The sequence below is a fragment of the Perissodus microlepis genome, chromosome 6 (genome assembly GCF_051167445.1).
Source record: "Perissodus microlepis isolate ML-2025 ecotype Zambia chromosome 6, ASM5116744v1, whole genome shotgun sequence".
Taxonomy (NCBI): domain Eukaryota; kingdom Metazoa; phylum Chordata; class Actinopteri; order Cichliformes; family Cichlidae; genus Perissodus; species Perissodus microlepis.
In genome coordinates, this window is record NC_140466.1 from 28,710,184 (window position 1) to 28,722,604 (window position 12,421).

At 41.1% G+C, this 12,421-nt stretch overlaps 1 protein-coding gene across 1 annotated transcript in view; it reads left to right on the forward strand.

Moving 5' to 3' along the window:
• myo15ab (myosin XVAb) overlaps window positions 1-12,421 on the forward strand; it is a 58,045-nt gene that overhangs the window by 43,446 nt on the left and 2,178 nt on the right. The window contains exons 53-72 of the mRNA XM_084931852.1: window positions 58-173; window positions 277-336; window positions 476-551; window positions 651-766; window positions 872-990; window positions 2,332-2,473; window positions 2,667-2,778; window positions 2,867-2,941; window positions 6,000-6,205; window positions 6,297-6,415; window positions 7,071-7,140; window positions 7,236-7,308; window positions 7,596-7,669; window positions 7,793-7,875; window positions 7,961-8,091; window positions 8,169-8,263; window positions 9,195-9,272; window positions 9,389-9,485; window positions 10,625-10,785; window positions 10,872-11,005. Of these exons, the coding sequence (XP_084787978.1) occupies window positions 58-173; window positions 277-336; window positions 476-551; window positions 651-766; window positions 872-990; window positions 2,332-2,473; window positions 2,667-2,778; window positions 2,867-2,941; window positions 6,000-6,205; window positions 6,297-6,415; window positions 7,071-7,140; window positions 7,236-7,308; window positions 7,596-7,669; window positions 7,793-7,875; window positions 7,961-8,091; window positions 8,169-8,263; window positions 9,195-9,272; window positions 9,389-9,485; window positions 10,625-10,785; window positions 10,872-11,005 (2,137 nt within the window). The remainder of the gene's footprint in view (window positions 1-57; window positions 174-276; window positions 337-475; window positions 552-650; window positions 767-871; window positions 991-2,331; window positions 2,474-2,666; window positions 2,779-2,866; window positions 2,942-5,999; window positions 6,206-6,296; window positions 6,416-7,070; window positions 7,141-7,235; window positions 7,309-7,595; window positions 7,670-7,792; window positions 7,876-7,960; window positions 8,092-8,168; window positions 8,264-9,194; window positions 9,273-9,388; window positions 9,486-10,624; window positions 10,786-10,871; window positions 11,006-12,421) is intronic.

Here is a 12,421-nt window from a genome sequence, read left to right on the forward strand (position 1 = left end):
ATAAATAAGAGTGTTGACTGGAGGTAACACAGACATAATCTGACCTGTTTTATGCAGTCTCTCGAGAACTTCCAGTAGAGACACAAACTATCCAGACGCAGCTTCATCAGAGGACCAATGAAGAGCACTACACCTACACCAATGTTCCCTGGAGGCTGTATCTGAGGAAGGAAGTGAGCACATATACAAATATAAATCCTAAAAATTCCACTTATTCTGACCTGTATCTCCTCACTATTAAACCACGCTTCCTACCGCATTTCCTTTCCTTCACAGGTATTTTATCCCAAAGACAGCTTCAACAGTCCCCTGGTGCTGGATCTAATTTTCAAACAGGTAACTTTTCTTTTCTTTCTTTTTTAAATTTCCAACCCATTTGAGCTCAATAAGTTTAACTAATAACACAAAGATCATAGAAAGATTCGTCTTAATAATTTCTAACAATTCCTCTTCTCTGCTCTCCTCTGTCCTCCAGATAGTAAATGACACCTTGTCAGAGGCGTGTGTTCGCGTCACCCGGGATGAAAGGCAGAAAATGAAAGCTCTTTTTGGTAGTCTGTCTGTTCTTCCGGGAGACATTTTTTAAGATCGTATGCTTGAATCTCTTTGACATTCATGAGTTTGTGTGTGTCTTTTTGTGCAAATGGCAGCTAAGCACGGCGTCAGACAGAATATGGATCCAGTGGAGGAGCACGTAAAGAAAACTGTTGTCACAGCAGCCAGGGAAACCTGGGAAATATACTTCTCCCGACTCTTCCCAGCCTCGGTGAGCCTGGCGGTGAATCCTTAGGGCAGTATGATTTCTGAGTCGGTGGGGAATTTTCATTTTTAATAACACTTTTTTATATTTTTTCTGTCTACATTTCTGCAGGGTAGTGTAGGAACGGGGGTGCAGGTATTGTCAGTGTCCCACAGTGGAATCAAACTGCTAAAGACTGTAAAAAGCAGTGCTACAGCTCCAGACTACTTCCGAGTCCTAAGACCGTACACGTATGTGCTTGTTTGTCTCTGTGTAGATTTATGTCACAGACAAATACACCAAACATACACGGAAATACAGCACATAATGCAACAAGCAACATTTGCACAATTCTAACAAACGTGACAGTCAGTATTTGGTATGAACACCTTTAGTTGTTAACACAGCCTGAACTCTCTTAGGAAACCTTTCTCATCCTGTCTTTAAGAAGTATTCAGGAATAGTTCTCCAGGCTCCTTGAAGGACATTCAGAGCTCTTCTTAGGATGTTGGTTGCCTTCTGTTCTCTGCTGATATGATCCCACACTGCTTAAAAGAGGTCTGTTGAGGTCTGGGCCTTGGGGAAGCCAATCCGTGACTGATAGTTTTTCACTTTTCTGTCCAGTTATGCCTTTACTTTACAGATGGCTATAGGCACTCACTGTTGTACCTCTCATTTGATCTCCTCTATACATACTGATGACCAAAAACTTTCAAATTTGGTGCTAACCCATCTCAAATGAATTAGCACTGTTGCCTCACAGCAAGAGGGGTCTTTGTGGAGTTTGCATGTTCTCCTCTGTGTTTGTGTGGGTTCTCCCAGAGTCCCGGTACTCTTGCTTCCTCCTGCAGTCCAAAGATATGCAGTTACTGGGGTTAGGTTAATTAGTAACTCTAAACTGCATAGTTGTGAATGTGAATGTGAGTGTGAATGGTTGTCTATCTCTGTGTGTTAGCACTGCGACAGACTGGTGACCTGTCCAGGGTGTACCCTGCCTCTTGCCCTAAGTTAGCTGGGATAGGCTCCAGCAGCCCTGCAACCCTAACAAGGGTAAGCGGAAGAGTGGATGGACTCCATTAGACCTGTTGCTGCTGCTGCTGATTTTCAGTCCAGTTCTTGTGTAATTTCACATGCCTCAGCCTTTTCTCCCTGTTTTCCTTCATGGCTTCTTCTTTCCACTGTCACCATTTCCATTGTCAGTGAATAGTTTTTCCTATTTATTAGGACATGACTTTCTGCTATCGATAGTTTCTTACTTGACACTTCTTTTATTCTTTGGCTTCTTTTTTTGTATATGAAACTGAAGAAATCAATTATGTCTTTATATATCAGGCCGCAAAAAACCATTCCTCTGAAAAGGACTGAAAATGAGTGGAAAAAACAGCCAGTGTTCAAAGGAAAACTTTGAATGGTCTTCAGAAAGCCTGGAGAACCAGACCACCTAAAAAATTGAGAAGAAATGACGGTTGCCTCGAGACTTTTAGACAGTACTGTATCTCCAAGCTCTCACCAATTTGTTGTCTGAGAGTGTGTTTTATTTTGTTTTGTTTTTGTTGTTTGTTGTTAAAATATTTACTCCGCTTTTTTTCCAGCTATGCCGACATCCTGTTTGTGACCATCCCATCTGAGAACATGCTGGAGTTCAATCTGACCAATGAGAAGCTCATACTGTTCTCAGCCAAGGCACCACAAGTCAAACACCTCATAGACACGTTCATCAATGAGATCAAAAAGGCACAAAGCACACACACACACAATTCACCTGAAACATTCAGCTTAAGTAGGTTATGCCAATGTCCAGATACACAAAGATAAACAACAATTACACATATAAAACGTACACAGGTATTTGAGCTGTTTAAAAAAAAAGAAAGAAAAACCAAAAATAAGCTCTTTTTTCTGTGTTTTTCCCCTTTTCCCCCTCAAGGACTCAGACTACGTGATTGCAGAGCGTAACTTTGTTACAGATGAACGCTCGATGCTCAGTTTCCATAAAGGTGACATCATCAGGCTTCAGGTTATGGATGGGCTGGAGAAAGGTGAGGCACTGGTGTGGAAGTCACGCTGTATTCTGTGTGAATCTGCGGCAGACTCATGAGCTCATATTTGCCTTTGCTCATTCTCCAGGGTACAGCTATGGCTGCGTGGTGAGGAAGAAGGTTGTGTTTTTGGAGGAGCTCAAAAGAGACACTCAGGACTTCGGTATTTATGAAATCCTGTTATTTTAATAACAAAAAACAATCAGTTTTGCACAGAGTTCCCAGATGTTGGACGAGGCCCAAATATAAACAAAGCGACAATTCAAAATGACGGTTTTAAAGGATTTACTAACCTATGCTGCGCTGTGTACCCTGGGGATGTGAGGGTATTTTTAAAGCCAGGGAAGAATAGCTGCAGTCGTGTTGACGGCGCCTGCGGCACTCTTTAAATACAATATTGTATCAGAAAATTATTTTCCAGATGGATGACTGCAATGCAGTTCCAAAACTATTGATTTATGTGTTTTCTTGAGGACATAAAAGATGAAATGGGATCACAAATGTCACGTCAAGCAGTCAGTGGATAAGACAAACTACAGCAGAAGTTTGCGCGCATATTTCTAATTTAATCTGATGTATTGGTTTTGTTTTTCGGGGTCTTAAATTCAGAACTTATAAATTGCTCATATAGCACTCCATGCTCATGTTTTATTCATGTGAATTCTGCCCGCGCCATTCAGACCGCTCTCATTCAACCACAGTCCTTAAATGGTAGCATAAAAAGCTATATTTTTACATAAATTAACCTTTAATGTTAAGTTGATTTATGGGCTGCATAAAACATTTTTCATCAACTACGTGCCTGAAATGTGCGTTTGTTTTTTCTTTTTTAAGATTCTTTGCGTGTGTGTTCTTATGAAACACAAAAAGGGACTTACTGCTGACCTTGGGGCAAAGTGCTGGTCCCTATAAGCCAATGTTTCTTTTACTTCTGCCTGAAACAAGATGATCTCCAAAGTTGAGACACAACGGTTTTCTTATCCAGTTACTTCTGTCACTTCTCTTTGATTTGGTCCCCGGCCCTGTTTACTGCTTGAGGATGTTAAACGTGACCTTATAGCCACATGAAAAGCTAAAACAATTTTATTTATTTTTAGAAAGGAAAGTAACATTGTTTTGGAGCACTATATCAAAATTGGAAGATTAACAATTCAGGTTTTTTCAGTCATATTGCCACAGGAGTATAAAATCATGCACCTAGCTACGCAGTCTGGCCATACAAAAATATGTGAAAGACTGGGTCAGTCTACAGAAGGGATGTCCAACTCATTTTATGTAAAAGGCCACATACTGCTAAATTTGCCGGATGAGTAAACCTCCCTTTCTGTCACTGTAAAGAAGTTTAACTGCACATTAAATCTGTCAAATATCGTAATATAAGCAAAAAAAGAAGGAAAGTTCAACAGTTCAACTCATTTCTTTCCTGCATGATAAAGAAATTAAGTAAATAAAAGACATCTGTCAGCACGATAATCCCCAGACTGTCCTGTAATTACAAAACAAATTTTCATTAATTCACAGGAAATTCTGTTTCTTTTTATCTTACTGTTGGTCTATTGCAAAAATCTGACTGAGATTTCTATTGTAGATAGTGGAAAAAAATGGGTTTTCTCTCATTTTTTTGTTTATCTTTTACATAATTACTTTGGTGTAGTAAGAATGGCCGCAGGGAGGTCTTTATCAGTGGAATGCTGTATTTTAAAGTACACAATTTAAACCCTCCTTCACATTTCCAAAGCCATCAGGTGGGCGGGATTGGAGTCCTTGTTGATTCTTTCCTCCGGGTCTTATGTTTGACACTCCTGTTCTAAAGGGTTTCCTAAATTTGGGTGTGGAGCTGTCATAGGATGCTAGTTTTACTACAAGTCAGTTGGTGACATTTCTTCACTCATAAATATTTCCCAATCAACTGCAACATGTACTGTTGCAAAGTGGAAGCATTTAGGAACCACAGAAACTTGGTGTAAACTTACAGAGCAGGTTGATGGGTTGAGCTCCAAACCTCCTCTGGCATTATCATAAATACGAAATCTGTATTTATGGAGCCATGGAAACTGTGGCATAGGTTTCCATGGCTGTCCAGCTGCATGCAAGCTTTACATCACTGAGCAAAATGCCAGCTGTCAGATAAAGTGTCTCTGGACTCTAGAGCAGTCAAAACATATTCTGTGGATTGATTAATTTTATTTCTCTATCTGATAGTCTGATGGATGAATCTTGGTTTGACAAATGACAATTGCATGCTTCTAACTTTGCTTCTTCTCCTCAGAAAACTGAACCAGTTTTCACATAAGTCTGAAAAAGAAAAAAACAAACAGCGTCTCTGGAAACTATGAGCCAGCTGACAGGTTAAACTATTGAATATTGCAGCATTAAGATAAGATAAGATAAGATAAGATAAGATAAGATAAGATAAGATAAGATAAGATAACCTTTATTAGTCCCACATGTGGGAAATTTGTTTTGTCACAGCAGGAAGTGGACAGTGCAAAAGTTATGAAGCAAAAATTAGAATACAATAAGAATAAGTACGGTACACAACTGTACAGAATAGAATAAAATAAAATACTATATACAGTAGAATAAAATAGAATAAAATATACAATAAGATAAAAATAGAATACAAATGCTATATACAACTGAGTAAGAATACAACGATGCCAGAAAAGATTATTGCACATTAGTGGATGTGTGTGTTTGATCAGTTAAAGTCTTTGTTGTGGAGTCTGACAGCAGTGAGGAGGAAAGACCTGCGAAATCTCTCCGTCCCACACCGTGGGTGCCGCAGTCTCCCACTGAAGGTTTAATTGATTGATGATTAATTTCATCACTCGCTTAGCTTCGAGGATTGCTACAGCACCATGTCATGTTTGGGATGAGGGTTGGAGGTTGCCCCATATCAGATAAGTTAGCCTTATGCTCTAATCAATCCAAGCACCCATGTGTGCTGTGTCTCTACAATTAGAGAGAAGACTGCCTTTTGTGCCAGGTTATCAGTGTGGCAGCAGAGAGGTGGGAGGGGGATCACATCTTGTAAATGAAGGAAAAGCCTGCAGATAAAGATCCGACCACTTTAATTGAAAAGTTGACCTGCTGGTAGAGGAAAGGCCGATAGCGATCAGGATTTGCAGTAAAGCAAAAGCTTGTTTAGGCACAGTGAACAATCAGGTGTTTGCCCTGCACCTGCACCTTGTTACCCCTCTGCTCTGTCTGCGCATCAGGCTGGAAGTTTGGTGCCGTGTTCGGCCGCTCCGGCGCATTCCCCGCCGAGTGCGTCCATCCCGTCGCTCCTCCTGACTTCCTGTCACTTCCACTGGACCGAAAGTCGGAGCCTCGAGGTGGAGCGGGACAGTTCGCTGTGTCATCAGCTGTCGCTGTCGCCGTAGCATCCACCATGGCCGCGCATGAGATAGATCAAACAATTGAGGTTCAGAGACACTCACACACACATACAGATTGCTTGTTTTTCTGTCAAACTGAATTCAGGTTGTTTTTCACTGTCACTCTTTGCCCTTCAGAAGGTCTCTGTTGATGGCTTTGCTGATGGAGATCTGGATGAAAGTGCCCTGCAGGACACGAAATATGACATGCTGGAGTTTGCCAAGAAGTACTTCAGACAGGCGCCCAGCGGGAAAGGGTGAGGGAAAACACAGAATGAGTTTACCGTGCTCTAACAGCAGAACAGGAAAAAGATGTGTTAGTTATCTTTTATTCTTAGTAATCAGCAGGGAATAGACAAAGCCACCAGACTTCCTAACAATAACACTCTGTTGTAATTTTGGCTGTATTTTCATGTAAAATTATCACTGCGTGAGAACATTAGAAGCAACAGAATGTCTCCTTAATTTTAGTGCACAGTCTTCAAGTGGATGCAGCTGCTGAGCAGCAGGAACAGCGAACCTGTTGCTGTTAGAAATTTCACTAGGCAAAGATAAAAGATTGAAATGAGGAGGTATGGCCCGAGAAGGAGCATCAGAAAGGGGCATCGAAAGTAATCAAAAATACTTGACTTACTTTGAAAATCATTTAGGAGCTCCTGTGTTCACAAGTTCTGCATTGAAATACAATTTATGATGCTAAGTCCTGCTCCAATGATAGAATATTAAAATGATGTAACACTGAGAGGTACTAATCTGCATCATAGGTACACTGAAATCAGTTGTGTCGAAAGTGCTTGCGTACTCTTGTTTAGATACATATTTGAAGGTTGCTAATTTTCAGGCAATTCAAATAAATGCTCTGTTTTATTGGAACTAAAAGGCAACATGAGGCATGACTGACTGTGTTCACAGAGATTCCCTGAAGAGCAAAAGCAAGAACAGAGACTCCCGGGAGCCCATTGAAATGATCAAGTTTTCCAAGGTGCCTTCTTCTTTGCTCTCAGTTTTGCTGTCGTAACACTACGGCCGCACCGAGTCGTTCGCGTAACTTTTCTTGTACCGTGTTCACCTTTGCAGACGCCTCTGACTGAATCTCTGATAGAGTTCACAGACCCGGCCATGAACAGAGTGGCAGCCGATCTCTTCCTGTGTAAGTTCTCACCTTCTGTTGTCTTCAGTTACATTAATAATTTTCTGATTTTTTTTTTACAACCCGGGCTTCAAGTGATCCTCTGTTCAGAGGAGATGTTCTCATATCCTGTGCCATCTACTGCATATCTGTTCATCTCGGCAAAGGAAGAGCTGAGGTTCCTGCTTTTTCCCCGTAAAACGGATTTGAGGGGAATTTTTCATTATGTGATTTGACCATCTGAAGTTCAGGTTTAAATGTTGTTGGTGTGCGTGTGTGTGTGTGTCCTGGTTGTGTATTTTATGTAGCCATCATGCGTTTCATGGGCGACTCTCCATTAAGGGGGCTAACAGAACAGGAAGTGGTCAGCACTTTCCTCAAGGTAAACATACAGATCATTTTTCGCCTTGTCTACTCTGCTGTTTTCTCTTTGACAGCTGGCTAATCTTTTTATGCTGTTCTATGTATTTTTGTGTGTATGTGCGTGCGTCCATCCACCGCTCAGCTCATAGGAGAGTTCTCCTTGATGAGGGATGAGGCTTACTGCCAGCTCCTCAAACAGCTTACCGCTAACACCAGCTCCAAACCGTAAGTCCGCACACCGACACACGCGGTACAAGCCTCTTTCATCACTGAGCCTGTGATTCCGAGCGTGCACTCCTGTGCTCCACAGCGACAGTTGCCAGCGAGGCTGGCGGCTGCTGTACATCCTGACTGCTTTCCACTGCTGCTCTGAAGTCCTCAAGCCCTTCCTCCTCAAATACCTGCAGCAGGCCTCTCGCAGCGCAGGAGTGCAGTATCAGGGTAACGAGCGCGCACAAACACACATCTTTTACTGTCCCGTGAGTGTAAATGTGTAACGTTGCCTATAAAATTGGCAGGCATAGCTAAAGCGTGCGAGCAGAATCTGAAGAAGACGTTCCAGTTTGGCGGCCGCATTGTTCCACCCAACAGCATGGAGCTGAAGGCTATGATGGTCAGTGTCTCTCTTTAATTTATGTCCTGAAGTTTCCACTCGCAGTTTATCACGTTTGCTGATTTGTGCATAAAATGAATAAAAAGCAAAACTATTTGCTGTAAATTGTACTAAAATAATGGTGTCAGGTTTAGGGAGCATTCAAAGCTGAAGCTACCCCAGCGCTTAAATAGTGCTGTGCTCCTGTCTGCATTGTTTCGTTGCACCTCTGTGGGTGTGTACACTCTTTGTTCACTTTTTTTTTTTTTTGTTACAAACTGAATAAGGACAGACACAATTTCCAAACCCAGTCTGCCTTGAATTAGAATGAAGTTTACTCCTATTATGTTTTGTTACAGTACTGTTATTAATGTAAGCAGTAAGTTAATGAGGTAGCTGGCTGAACTGAATTGGCTTTTGAAAGATGAAAAGTTATATTCTATTTTATTGTAATTGAATGAAAGACCAAACCCAGCAATGGTCGGATCCCACCAGCAGGCATTGTCTGAATAATCAAAGCTTTTTTTCTCCCCTTCCTCTTTGCCAGGGAACTCGATTGTTGTCCAAAATCTATTACACATCAGAAAGCCACAGTGTTGCAATGGCTGACACGCTTCTGGGGATTATAGTGTGAGACTAATTCCCAACAAATGCACAATTTTCTCCTGTTTCAGCAATACTTGGCAAAAAGTGCAGCGTCCAGCTTTTTTACCAAATAACTAAAGGATGCAACTTGGAAGCCACTTTGAAAGATTTATTGAGGAACCAGCAGGCTTGGGGGGCTGAATGCTACAAACAGGAGAGCCTAATGAGAGAAAAACATGCTGTTAATTTAAAAAAAAAAAACAGGTTTCATTGGGTGTAGGATCTTGTGAAGTAGCCCCACTTATACAGTGTGTATAGTTTAATCTATAGCAGTGTATTACATGTGTATGTGTTCGTGCCTCCTCAGGCGGGACGGAGTTCAAAACGTCAGCTGTTCCTCTTCCCCGGGGGTATCGAACGTCACGTGAAAATCAAAACGTGCTCTGTAAGTACTCAGCTGCCACTATCACCGTCACTGGTGTGCATCATGAGAGCGAGGCGGTCGTGATGCATTCATGTGTCTGCACTGACACTGTTGTGTTTGGGTTTTGGTTTTTTTAGGTTGCCCTGGAGGTGATCGAGGAGCTGTGTTATGAGATGGGTCTGCACAAGCTGGAGGCTATGGAAGAATATGCCATATTTTTAGTGACCAATAGAGGTATGCTCATGGGCAGCTTGTCTCAAACACATACAAACACATAAATATTAAACTTTGTATTTATGCTCTTTGAGAATCTCTGTTAGTTGCTCTCTGAGGCTTAGCTGTAGGAGAAAGTCAGGGGATGGTAAAACTCATCATCTAATCCTTTGCAGGTCTTAAAATGAGGTAAATACAGCCCGCAGTGAACATAACACATGACGTATTGCAGTGCGCCATTTTTAATTTACCCAAAATTACACTAAAATGCAGAAGCAGTGTGCGGAAAAATTAATTACACCTGTGATAGTTTCTATCTGACTTAATGGGGTAAGAAGCAGCCGGCTGCTGCTAATCAGATCCACTCGATTAAAGCAGAAGTTTTGGCAGGTTGCTCATCTGCAGCATTTTGGTGTGAGTTAACTCTGGAAGGGCTTAAATTTCTAAACTATTTGACATCCACCATTCAACAGTGAGAAAGATTATTCACAGGTGGAAAACATTCAACGCAGTGCCATAGCCAATCAAGGAAACTCAGTTTCCTGGACTCAAACACAACCTGGAGACCGACAGCTTTGCAATTTCAAAAGGTTTATTAACGAGTATGCTCAGGATTTTAACTCAGGAAGACTGGTCTGCCAGAGAAGGCAGGTAAATTAGCCAAAGTGTAATATGTTATATTTTTTATTATTATGTCCTGATCTGTAAAACCTTATAATTTGAAGAAGGGGCACCTTCTTTCACATGACTGTACCTCTAAAAGTAAACATTTTTTCTCTCTACAGTTGTTTGCCTTTTTTGTGTGTATTTAAAAACACAAGTGATGAAGAACAGCCCTATGGCTCGTTTCCTTCTGCTTTATCAATAATTTAATGTTTAAGCCACTTGAAATGCTCTCACACTACATATACTTTATACACAAACACCATTGTTGTCTTTTTTCTTCCCTGAGCATTAAATATCTCCACATGATAACAGCTGGCAGCTGCTCTTGCTCCTGCGCTTTTCCAAAGCACAGCAGGTCACGCAGCATGGGGCTGCACAGCACATTTCAGAACACGAGTATCAATAGTTTTAACTCCTTTTTGGGGGGTGAGCAGTGGCCAGTGTGAAAATATGCACGTCCACTGTGTAAAAACTTTGCATATTTGCATGTTCAGGTCAGAATGTGCGTCCTTTGAACAAGCATGAGTACATCTTGGATGTGGCGACAGAGGCCGAGTTAGTCGACACCGGCTACAGCTTCTGGTTCAGGCGAGTCGTCTGGACTCAGCCGCTCAAGTTTGACAATGAGCTCTGTGTGGCCATGCACTATAACCAGGTACAACATTTGCCGCACATACTGGGTAGCTGCTGTTTACCTGTGTGTATGCATGTGTGCATAACCCTGTTTTTGTGATTATTTAGATCCTTCCAGACTACTGTAAGGGTCTGCTGAATGTTCTTCCACATGGAAAAGTGAGCGATCAACAGTTTCACCAGATCTCCAAACTGGCAGCTTTGCAGCACCGAGCCAAAGACAACATCTTCATTCCCAGCATGTGAGGAAACAGCAGCACTGAGAAAGTGGTTATAGTTTAATTCTAATGAGCCCCAAAGAGGACTTTAAATTTAACCTGGAGTTCAATTTTACTTAATTTTACATACTTACTTTGTTCTGAACAATTTACTTTAGTGATAATCATTGTCCTGAAAACACAAACTTATTGTACTTTAACAATCCTGATGTCAAACAAATCTCAATTAAAAGAAAATATTAGCAGCAGGCATGGATAGGCTCCAACTCTGTGCATTCAGGCAGATAAACATGGTTGAAGAAAGTTAATTTAAATGACTGAATGTGGCGTGTTTGTTCATGCCCGATGAGCTAAACTGAGTATTTCAGAAACTGCTAATCTGCTGATCTCTAGCGTTTTCAGAGAATGGTCTAAAGAAGAGAAAATATTCTGCGAGCAACAGTTCTGGTTCAGATTGGCCAGACTGTTCTGAGTTGATACAAAGTCACAGAAGGCATGCAGAAGAGCATCTCTGAATGCATAGCACACTGAACCTTGAAACAGAGAAGCTCCAGGCAGCAGATGACAACACTGGGTGGCACTCTTGTTAGCTAAGAACAGGAAACTAAATTTTTTTTGCACAATTTGCCCATTATCGGCAAAATCTGGTCTGGTAAAACCTGATTTCTGTTATAACATTCAGAATTTGGCATACAACTTGTACAAGTATGGATCCATCCTGTCAACAATTTAGCCTGCAGGTGTAATGGCTTATTTTCTTGCCATACGTTTAGCCACAAGCATCCCAGCCTACCTAAATGTTGTTCCTGATCGTGTCTATCCCTTTATGGCCACAGTGTACCCATCTTCTGATGGCTGCTTCCAGCAGGATAACGCACCATGCCTAAAAGCTCAGAACATCATAAACTGGTTTCATGAACATGACAATGACTTCACTGTACACCTTTGGGATGTGGTAGATTGAGAAATTCTCATATTGGATTTGCAGCTGACAAATGTGCAGCACCTCTTTGATACTGTCATGTTAATATGAACCAAAATCTTTGTGGAATGGTTCCAGCAGCTTGTTGGATCTTTGCCACAAACAATGAAGGCAGTCCTGAAGGCAAAAGAGATCCAGCCTGGTATTAATAAGATGTACCTTATAAAGTGTTCAGTGACTGTAGATGGAAGTCATTCATGAAGTAAAAACAGTGTCAGCATGTTTCTATACATTCTTTATGTTTGTCTAACTTCGGTTTTGTTTTTGCCTTTAAATTCTTATAACTTGTTAACTAAGTTATTCTTGATATTTGAACGTTGAATGAACACTTTCCCCAGTATTTCTGGATGGGTTAGACTTTAAAATGAAAAAATTCTGTTCCCATCAAAAACTTTGGTAATACACCCTACAATGACCAAATTTGTTGTGGTCTTTTATATCTATAATGTAGTATTAAT